The following is a 12532-nucleotide window of genomic DNA, read 5'->3' as shown; positions in this document are numbered from 1 at the left end:
CCAGTGTTCAAGGGATGCCCATATTCAAGACACAAGCGCAATTACCAGTCTCTGCTCTGAGTAAAGTGACTCTTCTAATGACTATTTCTCCTCTCAAGCATTTCAAAATTGGAGAATGTGTTTAACAACAAACATGTGGACGGCCTATCAGGGTAATTGAATTCACTTAAAAAAGAAAGGATACCCGAGATGTGAGCATAAAACACCCCCAGAATTCCATATTGTCAGGCGGCAGGCTCCTCCGTTACATTTTCACTTAACAAGATCATTTTGGGTGTCTTACAATGCCCAGGACACCACCTACTTCTGAGCATCTTATTTTGTTTGGTATCAATCTGGAAGAAGAGTGAAGCCACATGGGAAATGCACTTACTGCTACCATTGAGGGGAAATGACTGAAGTGAAGGAAGAAAGAAGTAACCCATTTATTAGGTCAAGTGGGTCCAGCGGAGTCTGTGATCTATGGTCTCTCAATTCACACCCCCCGATACAAATTTTCCAACCAGTCCATCCTCTGCCACTCATTGTGCTGTGAAATGCATGACGCCTTTTTTTTTAAAAAAAAAAAAAACAAGATCTATTTTCAGCACATTTTTTAAAACCTCAGCTATAACAACTTGCACAGCCAATTGACTGTCGTTATCTTTGCTAACTGCTTTCAGTACAGGAGGGATGGGGAGACAAGCCTTTTGTATTGCTGGGCTATCAGGAATCTCCCTTTGAGGAGACTGCTTCACTCCAGAAGGAAAAATGGCTCTATTTTATACTTGGTATTTCCCTATCCTGCAGCTGGAGGTAATAAATATCTGCTAAGAAGCACTGTTGTGGGAGGCTAAAAATAGAAAGAATATAGCACACAGTAGGCACTCACTGGTATCCTTTTCCTTTGGTGCTGAAGGAAGGTGGGTTACCCAGCATGCTCCCCTCTGCCTGGGCAGTAGACTTTTAGAGAAGAGGGGAAGGCAGGGTTCCTAAATAACCGAGGGAATCAGGAAGGGCCAGCCCTTTTCTTGGTACAGCAGAATTAGCAGTGACTATGCAGCTTCTGCAATTTAATCACCAATGGAGTCCTTACAGCCTCCTAATGGTGTTTGTCGATTAGCAGATTAGGATATGTGACAGGTGGTGAGGGCTGGTGTTTACCAGACAGACATCAACTCACAGTAACTGGATAAACTAACTTGTGATATGGGGCTAGAGCCGGGTCCCCACCCTAAAGTGTCAGAAACTTCTTTGCTTTTCTGTAAAGTCTGTAATGCCTCTTAATGCACAAGGCTTTCGTTGGCAGATCTGCACTCCCTCAGTATACTGCTATCTGTGACATCCTTTTGTACATTTTTTTTTTTTTTTTTTCGGTACGTGGGCCTCTCACTGTTGTGGCCTCTCCCGTTGCGGAGCACAGGCTCCGGACGCGCAGGCTCAGCGGCCATGGCTCACGGGCCCAGCCGCTCCGCGGCATGTGGGATCTTCCCGGACCGGGGCACGAACCCGTGTCCCCTGCATCGGCAGGCGGACTCTCAACCACTGCGCCACCAGGGAAGCCCTTGTACATGTTTCTTTCTGTGCTTTGGAATGCCTTCCCACCCTCCACCTTCCTGCGGAGTCAACACCTGCATCTAGGAAGGCTTTATCTTCCTCTGTAGTGGGTTCAGGTTCCTCCCCAACCCTGCCCGCCAGCCCCTACCTCGTGCCGTCCCTCAGGGCAGCCTAGTCTAGCGTCTATTGTACTTATCCCACCATCTTCCCACTGTTTCCTGGACTGTCTCCCCATTAGACCATGTGCTCCCTGGGGATTTATAATACATTCTTTAAGTAAATGAATGCACAGTCTATGCATTGAATGAATGAACGAATGAATGAGTGATGAAAGAATGAACCCAGGATTGGAACACAGAATTCAGAACCCAACTTCCTATACAATCCTTTCTTTCACTATATCCGTTGTCAGCTGCAAAACGGCTACTTTTAATAGTTAGGGAGACTGAAGTCGTTAGAGGAAAAAGGGAGTAGTTGGCCTTTACCTCCTCTCAACCTGACATTTATATGCTCTTCTGGGTAAGACCGATAACTTATCTCTAGTTAACAGATTATTAACTACACAGAGGGTCTTGGCTCTCAAGAAAACTAGGGTGAGATTGTTACCAACTATACATCCTTATGTATTAGCAACAAAACAACAAAAAGCATTAGAGTTCTACAAAAGAAAACCAGAGAAAGCTCCCTCCCACTGCTTTCCTTGGCCTGGGCTCCACAGACGCTGTCACCTACACATGCCTTGTTCAAACTCTGCCAGCAACTCAGATTCAGCTGTTTGCAATCATAGGTTTTCTTCCATGAAGCAAAGTGAGGCAACTATCATAACAGAGATGGAATATAACCAGGGCTTACCCTGTCCTGACCCAAGACATCTAAATGACATCTCAAAGAGAACTTCATGTCCCCTGAATAATATAACTGTCTACTGAGAAGTCTGTAACTGATGATTAAGCCTTCCAGCGTCACCCCTGAAACCCCTTTTCAGTGAAGCTGGGAGCGTACGACATTTAGAAAATCCTTCCCCCTTCCAATGAAGTCGGAATAACAGACCAACTCATTCAACCTCCACGTGACACTAGAACCTCAAACTTCTGTGAGAAGATTTTGGCCATAAATACATTTATGATAAATTCACTGCTTGAAAGCCAGTGTTCCCCGTTTTATGAGATCACCTCTCAGAGCTCACGTTTTGAGAACAATCGGTCTCTGATGACCTGCCTTCAAGCTCTAGCTTCTCTCCCTGGCTGAGCCCACAGTAGAATGTCATGATCATGCTTGCCTCGGGGTGGCCACGCTGAACAGAATGTGACCCTAAGGGAAGGAAAGAGAGTCTCCTGACCTTGTGCAGCTCCACAGGAGTTGGGGACATGATCTCCTTCATTTCCTGCTTCATTTTTCTCAGGGTGACAGACTTCCTGCCCACATCCGAGGGCAGAGTGTTGCTCCGAGTGGTCTGGCTATAGTGTGGCCGCGAACTGCTCCGTTCCTGGAAGCTGGCCTGTCGCCCCAGCTGACTGCGAGGTGTAGGGGCCTCGTGATTCAAACTCATCGTGCTCCCCGACATGATTGTTGCCTGTGGCATTGACAATTTTCAGAAAGAGTTAAGCCACGGACTAAGAAAAGCGTTTGGTTGCTCAACATGAAGCACATTTCTGCTTCTGCCCAGTCAAAATACGGTCTCTTCAGGGCATAACCAAAGGCTGGAGAATGGACGTACTAATTGCACCATGAAAGTCTGGGAATATGCTCCACACGTGACATTTATAATGCACAACTCAGATCCAATTTAAGTACTTAAGCCATTGAGTTTATTTAATCAAATACCACCCCTGGCAGTTTGGAGGCAAACTGAAAAGCTCTAACATCTGCTTACTGCAAACTACATTTTAAGCATTAACTTTCCACTGAGTGGGATCTAAAGATGGGATTCACGAGGCAACCTTCAGTATATCTTACAGAAATGAACTAAGAACTCCTCAGTGGGGACCAGGCTGACCCCATTTGCAATGGTGCCTCTAGCCCCACCTGGAGGTAACAATGGGCTGAAATGAGGCTACTGATACAAAGGCGAGGGCTTCTACCGAACGCTGGCTGCCTAGCTCTGGCATATTGCCTTTCCTTTGGCCACGTGGCCGGCCGGAGAAGTTTGTAGATCAGCTAGGTCTCCACATCATTTGGCGTAGGTCAGTGTTTCTTAGAAATGACCTTTGTGTAAGGTCCTCAGAGAGGTTAAGGAATAATCATTTATCACGCTACCGTATTCAACCCTTTGCTCAAAAGTGATGAGACCTGGGTTGGATTTTACCAGTGAATTGAGAAGTTTGTTCACTTTCAAATCTGTTCCCTGCATAATACACAAGGAATGCTAAGATTAGATCTCAAAAATGACTGAGTCTCAGAAGTGGAACAAAAAGAGCATTTGAAACCAATATCATGCTGGGAATGTTCATTTCTCATGGTTAGAGGATGCTAAAATTTGAAAATATGCCTGTAGCCAGCTGTGTTCCTCCGTATGATGGTTATATAAGGGTGTACCAGCATCAGTGAATCTGCATGAAATCATGGATACAGAAAACAAATTCCACGTGCCACGCTACAACATGATCTAGTGGTGTTGATACCGATGCTAAAAGTAACAGAAGTGTAATTTGTTGAGTCCTTTGAATGTATTCACGCATTTAAGCCTCACAACAACTTTATGAGGTAAGTGCTGTTATTCCTCCTAATTTACATGTGAGGAAACTGAGGCACAAAAAGGCTGACCTACCCAAGGTCCCATAGGTAGTAGATGAGCCAAGTGCACCATCTAAAATTACTGATCAGGAGGGAATACTGCAAAGTGAGTAGAGTTTTCACTTGTTATCTTGCTAAGATTTATAATTCCAAGCTTCACCTGGTGTTCAGCTATACCCATGCCACTCACAAGATCTTTGAATGACAGCCAAGTATTAGCACACAGGTAGGTATATCTACAACTCTGTTGAAAAAGAAACAAGTGAACTTATCAATATCCTGGCTAGATCAGTTATCTTACTGATAATTTTTTTTTTTTTTTTTGGTACGCGGGCCTCTCTCACTGTTGTGGCCTCTCCCGTTGCGGAGCACAGGCTCCGGACGCGCAGGCTCAGCGGCCATGGCTCACGGGCCCAGCCGCTCCGCGGCATGTGGGATCTTCCCGGACCGGGGCACGAACCTGCGTCCCCTGCATCGGCAGGCGGACTCTCAACCACTGCGCCACCAGGGAAGCCCCTTACTGATGATTTTTAAAAAAACAATTGTAGGGCTTCCCTGGTGGCGCAGTGGTTGAGAGTCCGCCTGCCGATGCAGGGGACGCGGGTTCGTGCCCCGGTCCGGGAAGATTCCACATGCCGCGGAGCGGCTGGGCCCGTGAGCCATGGCCGCTGAGCCTGCGCGTCCGGAGCCTGTGCTCCGCAACGGGAGAGGCCACAACAGTGAGAGAGGCCCGCGTACCGCAAAAAAAAAAAAAAAAAAAAAAACAATTGTAAGAAAAACCTCATGGGTCATTGAGCATTTACAAATGCTAAGTACCACATTGTGTATGCAGCATACCATTAAATACTTATAATAACTCTATATGGTAAGGTATTATAATTATTATACCTCCTCATTTTACTCAAGGAAGGGGATGCCTGGATCAGTGAAGCAACTTGCCCAAGACTCTGGGATTACTACTTTAGCCATGTCTCCAAAACTCTTATTCTTGACTATGAGGCTATATTGGTTCTCAGTCAAGTATGAGGTTGAAACTTATAAAACTGACTTTTTTTAGTAAATGAAAAAAACCCCTTAACATTTATCCAGTGTGGATTATCCATATAATGGTTTATTTCAGATAAATCCCCTTTAAATTGAAACCTTTCTATTACTAGCTTTGTTGGTAACATGGGACATCCTTTTATTTTATGGCATTTAACTCACACATATCATTTCCTTGTTTAATCTACTGTTACTGATAGCATCTGATGATTGTTTTCTTGCTGTGGTGACCATCCACCTATTGTTTTTACCTATTTAGACTAGCTATTTGCTTTGTGAACATTTATTTTTAATACTCATTTTTCATTAGACCAACAGGAAACACATTGGAAGTCAAATAATCACTACAGCTGGGAGACAACACTTCTGCTTTGATGAGCCTTAGCCACAACAGAAGTTACAATCTGATCTAGAAAGGGCTCTAATGGAAGCGATGACAGACTATCAAAAGGTCTTCAGGTCGAGTTTTCAGAGGATAGATTGTTTTGTTTAAAGTGAATGTAAATTGAATTAGTGATATTGCTGAAGGAATATTAAAATTAAAACACAAATACAAAAACTAAAATAAAAAGTAATTATTTAAAGTTTTCTAGGATTTGTTTCTGCCTCAAGAGTATGTATTGCCTGTTTTCATTTTGCACAATTCATAATTTATATTATACTTTTTCAAAATTATTAGTGAGATAACTGGTATACATACAACTTAGGAGGAATATATTTAAGAGTTCTCTATCTGACATTCAGTTAAACCTTCTTCCTATGTTATACTAAGCAAAAGATAGTTAAGGCAGCATTCAATACTCAAAAAAGTGGCAAAAATAATTTCTATCAAACATTTATTGTGTCATGTTCTATGTTAAGTGCCGTATAAACATTAGTCATTATAATCCCCATATTTTAAAGCAGAAATACCTGATAAGGAAATTAAGTAACTTGTCCAAAGTCTTAGTTTGAATTTTTCTCTTTTGTTAAAACTATATATTTTTCAGCGCTAAAGCTGAACCTAAATTATTGCTAGCAATGGGGAAAATGACTAGTATAATTTTCATTTTCATTTCAATTGTAATCATTTTTCATCTTAGCTAATCTTCTGCATTTGTTACAGTGATAGTATGCTTTAACGTTTAATGCTGGATATACATTTCTTATGCAGGAACCTAGCTCCAGTAATATCTTTTGCATAGTAGCTTTTGCAATCAAGGGAGCAGAGTTCATCCAAACTGATAAATGAATTCCCTTTGTGCTAAGAGTGTGAATGAGATTCTAATTTATGGATTTGTCAATCATTCTTCCCAGTTGAAAACTTTAATTTCTATTTGGCTTATTAATTCAACCCATTTTTTTTCCTGGATGTATAATTTCGAGGGCCACACCTGCCAGAAACAATGTTACAGAAAACCTATTGGCTCCTGCGAGATGACTTCTATGCTGACGTATGTTGTTTCCATTGGATAACTCAATGTCTGAGTGAAAACGCAACCTCATTGTACTACTTTTTACATCATCTTCATTTTACCTAATGTAGAAGCTATTAGAAGAATAGCTGCTTCTTCAAAAGAGAAGTATTTCAAAATGCAAAGTGAAAAAGGCATATGAGCCAAAACACGCTTTGAAAAGCAGGAATATGTTCAAAAATTGTGAACTGAGATCTTTACTCAGTTTGGGAGAATGCTGACCCTTCTCTATATGGGAAGTGGTAAAAGTTTAAATAAGCCACCTGATACTTAAGCACTCTACTTTTTTTGAAAGTTTCACAGAAGGGAACCAATTGCTAACATCTTAATGTATTTAAATTTTATAGGATTATCCATCTCCAGGTCCTTTAACTTGTGCTCTGAAGCTGCAGTTCATGCCAGGTAATAATCATGATGTTTACAAATTCAAACTAGTATTTTTCTTTATAATTCTCTTTGCAGATTCACAGACATTAGAATCACAGAAAATATCCACACATGCATTTGAGAAGCAAAATAATATAAAGATGAGTCATCATTTTAGAATTGCAAGAGTTCCACCCCATTAGGCCATTCACATTCCTTATGGTGACTTGGGGACCTCATATGACATCAAAATAAAAATGCAACTTCTGCCACTTTATTTTTTACAGCTCCGAAAATTTAAAAGAACATAAAAGGAAACAGTCCAGGACTTCCCAGACCAAAGTGTGAATACCGTCAGCAAATTTATGGCTTTGATTAAAGAACTCCCCAGGAGTTCAGCTATTATACTCCGTCTCTCTGCAACTCCTTGAATTCACACTAAATTAACAAAGAATCAGGATTTGCAATTAACAGCAATGTAGTCTGTAATATGTTGGCTGGCTGCTTCTCAAACAGACTGGCTTTTTTCACCAGAGGCACTGTCATCTACGTTAAGGGCAAAATGAAGTAAAGTAAAATTTCCTCTTATGTTCCTCTTCACGATCAAATTAATGTCTCTACCAGGTACAAATGAAAACATGCCAAAGAAACCTTTCTAAAGCAAATAAGAGAATGAGAGATGCCACTGCTGGGAGACTCAGCTCGCCCCAAACGATCCAGTGGCAAACAGGTACAGTCAGGGTTAGCAGGGAGCAAATGGCAGAAGCCACAGGTCAGTAAGCTCGGCGGGGTGGGGGGGAGGGGTGGAAATGGGGAAAGAAATACTTTTAACTGCATTGGATAAAATCAAATCACTGTCCAGACGGCAAGGGGGCAGGGAAGGCAGCTTCACAAGCAAAAATATAAACATAAAGGGTAGCTACCAAGAGATTCATGTTTCTCAAAGACACACGCCTGTCAGCTTTCTCCTGTGGAAAGGGTTAAAGCTTTTAAATGAACTGGTGTGATCAATGCCAACTCAAAAGGACCAAGAAAACAATGAATGTAGAAACAATAAAAGTAGCAGGACCGAGGCTACCTCGAGTTCTCTGAGAATTCCTGATTGTCCACAGGTTTCCAAATCCTCTAGCGCTTGGGACCAGAAGTTCTCCTCTTGTTCAGCCTCTGCACTGTCCGGAGCCCCTGTAAAACTGTTGTGAAAAACAGTCTGGGTTAAGAACTTGCTGGACATTTTTTTTTTTGGTCTCCAGAATCTCTCTCTCCTTCATCTCACACACAAAATAGAGATTCGTTTTGGGTCTGGCTTTCTTCCCACTGTGGCCTCCAAGTCAAGCCAGCTCCAGTAGAAGGACGCTTTAGGAAACTCAAAGTGTCTCAAAGACCAGAAGGACCATGGTCTTACTAATTGAATTTCACAGTATTCATGGCTGCGTCAACATGGCACCCGTGGGAATATCTGTCAGCTGCTCTGTCCACAGGGAAAGGGAAATCAAACTTTTCTCTAAGAGAGAAAAATACGTTTTCCCCACTCATTACAAACATCAGTATAGAGCCGTTAAGTGCTATCGCTTTTTATGGATTTCCTTAAAATATTTTGGTAAGGGAGCAAACTGCTAAAATAGACCTCTCAGTTGAAAATAGGGAACCCTCAGTTAAAAAAATTTTTTTTTTCTAATGTAAGTTAATGTGAAACTACCTTCTAAACAAAAGGAGAGGGAACTAGTCATAGAGTGAGGACACGGTTTACAGAAGTAGAATTTCCTCATGTGCTACTGCTGTTTTCATTCAGGGAAACTTAGCTCTTGCCCTGTTGTGTGGTGGAGCCCTGCCTCCCACCGGGCAGGCCCAAGTCTTCGAATCTGGACGTGGGGCCAGCATGGATGGCGACAGTGGCTTCACACAATGCTTCCTATGCTAGCAGTCGGTGCCACTGGAAGTAGAGAAGTTCACATCTGGCCCAAATGACCCGGAAGCAGTTGGGACAGGGCAGCAGTTGGTGAAAACCTTACCCACTGACTGTGGACTGGTCCCAGTCTTCGTTACTCAGCCCCACATCTGGGTAAGTCTGGCTTCGAGGCTTAGTGACTGGGGACAAACTGCCTCTCTGTTTGGGACTCCTCCAGTCATAGGTGTTGAAGTTGTAGCCTGAGGCCTGAAAGCCAGTGCCTGAAACAAAAACAAGGCATCATATTCTATTTTAGTAACTTGTCTTTTTCTGTAGCTTTCCTTAGTTTGTTCAAGGGGGCTGACTTTAACAGAATTTGGGATCCTGGAGGCCATCAAGACAATACTTTAATCTTACATTAAAGACACATTCACACCTATTATCCCAAATGAGTCTAACAACAACCCTGAGGTAAGACCCTTGGACCCAAGCAGGAGGATCCACAGTGCTGGACCTGTGCTTTCTCTGGCTCCTGCCCTCCTCTGTCCGGGTGAGAAATCTGCTGGGGCCTGTGGGCGGTGGTGGTGGAGTATGCCCAGACCTGTATCTAACCCTTTCTAGCGCAAGATCCAGAAGGCGAGAACCCTGACTTTCCTGCCCAGACACCCTGCGTCCACTTCCAGGTGGAAGTCTGTCCTTCTAAGAGTGGAATTTGCCACCAGATGTGGATTCCCGGCCCAAGGAGTGGCCAAGGGGCGCTGGTTGCAGGGGTGTGGCCTAACCGTGGCTAAACCGGCTGGCGCCCACCAATGTTAGGGATGAGCCCGAGGATTATTTCATCCACCAAGAAATGACATTGCTAGCGAGTAGGGGGGTCAAATAACTACAACACCAGCAATAACGGCAAACACAAGGTGGGCATTTACTATGCAACCAGAACTTCATTAAGTGCTTTATTTATTTATTTTTGCGGTACGCGGGCCTCTCACTGCTGTGGCCTCTCCCGTTGCGGAGCACAGGCTCCGGATGCGCAGGCTCAGCGGCCATGGCTCACGGGCCCAGCCGCTCCGCGGCACGTGAGATCTTCCCGGACCGGGGCACGAACCCACGTCCCCTGCATCGGCAGGCGGACTCTCAACCACTGTGCCACCAGGGAAGCCCAAGTGCTTTATTTGTAACACCTTATTTATTCTTCATAATTATCTTTGAAGGTAGATACTGTTATTATTTGCATTCAAGGACCTAGGGGTACTTGCACACTTTCCTGGGGGTTCCAGTCCTAACTTTAGGAGAATAAGTTTTCAGATCCTCAAATTCCACAGGCAGGTCTTCCCCAAACCGGCCTCGCTGAGAAAGTTCCGGGAGGATCTGAGATGTGTCAAGTCTCCCTTCTTACTTCCCCATTCACAATTGTTTTCCTGCCCCTTTACAAATGAAAGACATACTTCTCATCCATATCAAACCTTTGAATGAGCTTGGCCCCGGGATATAAAAACTCCTAGGCATCAAATCAAGGGATAATTCGGGAAAGCCTCATTCCTGAGGGCAGGTCTTGGAGCCTTATTTCAATCAGGCACAGATCTAGCGCAAGGCTTTTACCCCCTCTCATCCACCCATCTCCCTGCATCTCAGCATCAGAATTCAGAAGGACAGCTGTCGGGGTGAGGAGGCGGGCACATTATGATGTTTATTTGAGCTGCAAAACAAAGACTGACTTCCTTTCCGACAGGGAATTAAGTCTGATTGGCTTGATGGGTGACAGTGAGGAATGGCTTTGACGATGAGGTTGTATGATGGACAATTTTCCACACATTTGAGCTAAGTCTGGGGCTCCGTATTTTGACAAACATATATTTAAGCATATTTACCGCAAACTGGAAATGACAGTTTTTGCAAGTATTATAATTTGAGGAGAAAAATGTTAGGATGACAACTTTAAGTGTGTTGCGGGGTCTCAGTCTTTCAAAATTCTTCATGAGGTGCCTTCAGCTGGGAGAGCAGGGGCTGACTGGTAGGTCTGACTTTATGGTTCGTGCCGTAACCACCACACACGGCTTCATCTACTGCTTCAGGCTGTGACCCGTTACGTGTGTGTTTACGTGTGTGCACAGGGTTGCAATATTACATGCATTTCTTACTATGCTTAAAACACATAATCTAGCAAACAGGCCTAGGGCACCAATTTCACATACAATTCAATGACTCAACCACATAAGATGACTGTCTCCATGCCAACCCTTTGTTTGTCTTCCCCATTCACTTTCCCTCTACTCGTTTGGTCCTATAAGGCCATCCTCACTATCAGTTAGAGCCCAGAGAAAGCAGGATGGCCAAGGGTAAGGTTCTCTGATCAAAAGGATTTAATGTCCAGAATGCAGGGGAAAGCACACAGCCGCATGATGGAAATACTCTACGAATCTCCTGTTTTAGGAAACCAAGGATAAGAAGTCCTTGGCACAGAGGAACTATTTACAGTTCAAAATCTCATTTTCTTTCTTGGGTAACTGCAGAGTGTGGCTAGACATTTGGGGAGAAGTCTTGTGTGATGAATGTGCAGTTTTCTGTCAGAAGTGTTGAATTAAGGGAACACGAGTCTCCTCTTGACGGTGGGGGGGAGGGGGCGGTGAATGGGCAACACTGCATTTCTCCTGGCTCCGTCTGACAGGCTATGCATCTTCTCCTTCTGAACCAAATAAACTAACCCCCAAATATTCACATGAAGTCTCTTAAAAAGAGTTAGGGGAAGCCCGCGCCTCACTTCCCTTACCCAGCTTTAAACTTGCTAAAAGCCAAATGCTAAATGGTTGTGTCCTCGGGGGAGCGTCCTTTTCTGACAGGCATTAACCCATAGGACCGTTCAGTTCCCAGGGGGAATTCCAACATGTTTTTTTGTTTTTTTTTTTTTGCGATACGCAGGCCTCTCACGTTGCGGAGCACAGGCTCCGGACGCGCAGGCCCAGCGGCCATGGCTCATGGGCCCAGCCGCTCCGCGGCACGCGGGATCCTCCCGGACCGGGGCACGAACCCGCGTCCCCTGCATCGGCAGGCGGACTCTCAACCACTGCGCCACCAGGGAAGCCCCCAACATGTTTTAAACTGAGCAGATTAACTTTCTGATTTTCCTTCCAACTGTTGTAAGTAGTTCCTGGTGACTTGGGCAAGAGTGTAAGGATGGCCTTGAGCAGATATGAAGCATCAGTACTAGGAAAATGTCCCCTCGCTGCCGAAAGGCGTGTCTATCTATACCAAGGATGCCTTGTCTTAATAAGCATTATTAAATGATTATTGCATTACAACAAAGCAGGGCACGAAAAGGGGATAAAATTCAAATATTTTTGCGTTAGGCATGAACTTAGAAGACCTGGGTCTGGTCCATGCTACGCTAGCACAGGGACTGAAGTAAGAGACCTAGGTTCAAATCCCAGGTTTGCCACTTCCCTACTCTGCAGTCTTGGCCAATTCACCTCCATGTAAAATAGGGATAATGACACATGCTTCACCAGGTTGATGTGAG

The 12532-nt window shown here is 44.0% G+C and overlaps 1 protein-coding gene across 3 annotated transcripts in view; it reads right to left on the bottom strand.

Annotated features, from left to right (window-relative positions):
• GRIP1 (glutamate receptor interacting protein 1) overlaps window positions 1-12532 on the bottom strand; it is a 687426-nt gene that overhangs the window by 24198 nt on the left and 650696 nt on the right. For all 3 annotated transcript variants that reach the window (XM_019952473.3, XM_019952475.3, XM_073788409.1), the window contains 3 exons: window positions 9143-9299; window positions 8212-8323; window positions 2876-3109 (listed from right to left, as the gene is read on the bottom strand). In XM_019952473.3, the coding sequence (XP_019808032.1) occupies window positions 2876-3109; window positions 8212-8323; window positions 9143-9299 (503 nt within the window). The remainder of the gene's footprint in view (window positions 1-2875; window positions 3110-8211; window positions 8324-9142; window positions 9300-12532) is intronic.

The sequence above is a fragment of the Tursiops truncatus genome, chromosome 11 (assembly GCF_011762595.2).
Source record: "Tursiops truncatus isolate mTurTru1 chromosome 11, mTurTru1.mat.Y, whole genome shotgun sequence".
NCBI lineage: Eukaryota > Metazoa > Chordata > Mammalia > Artiodactyla > Delphinidae > Tursiops > Tursiops truncatus.
Note: the sequence above shows the minus strand (reverse complement) of the source record. Positions and strands in the feature narration are given on the sequence as shown.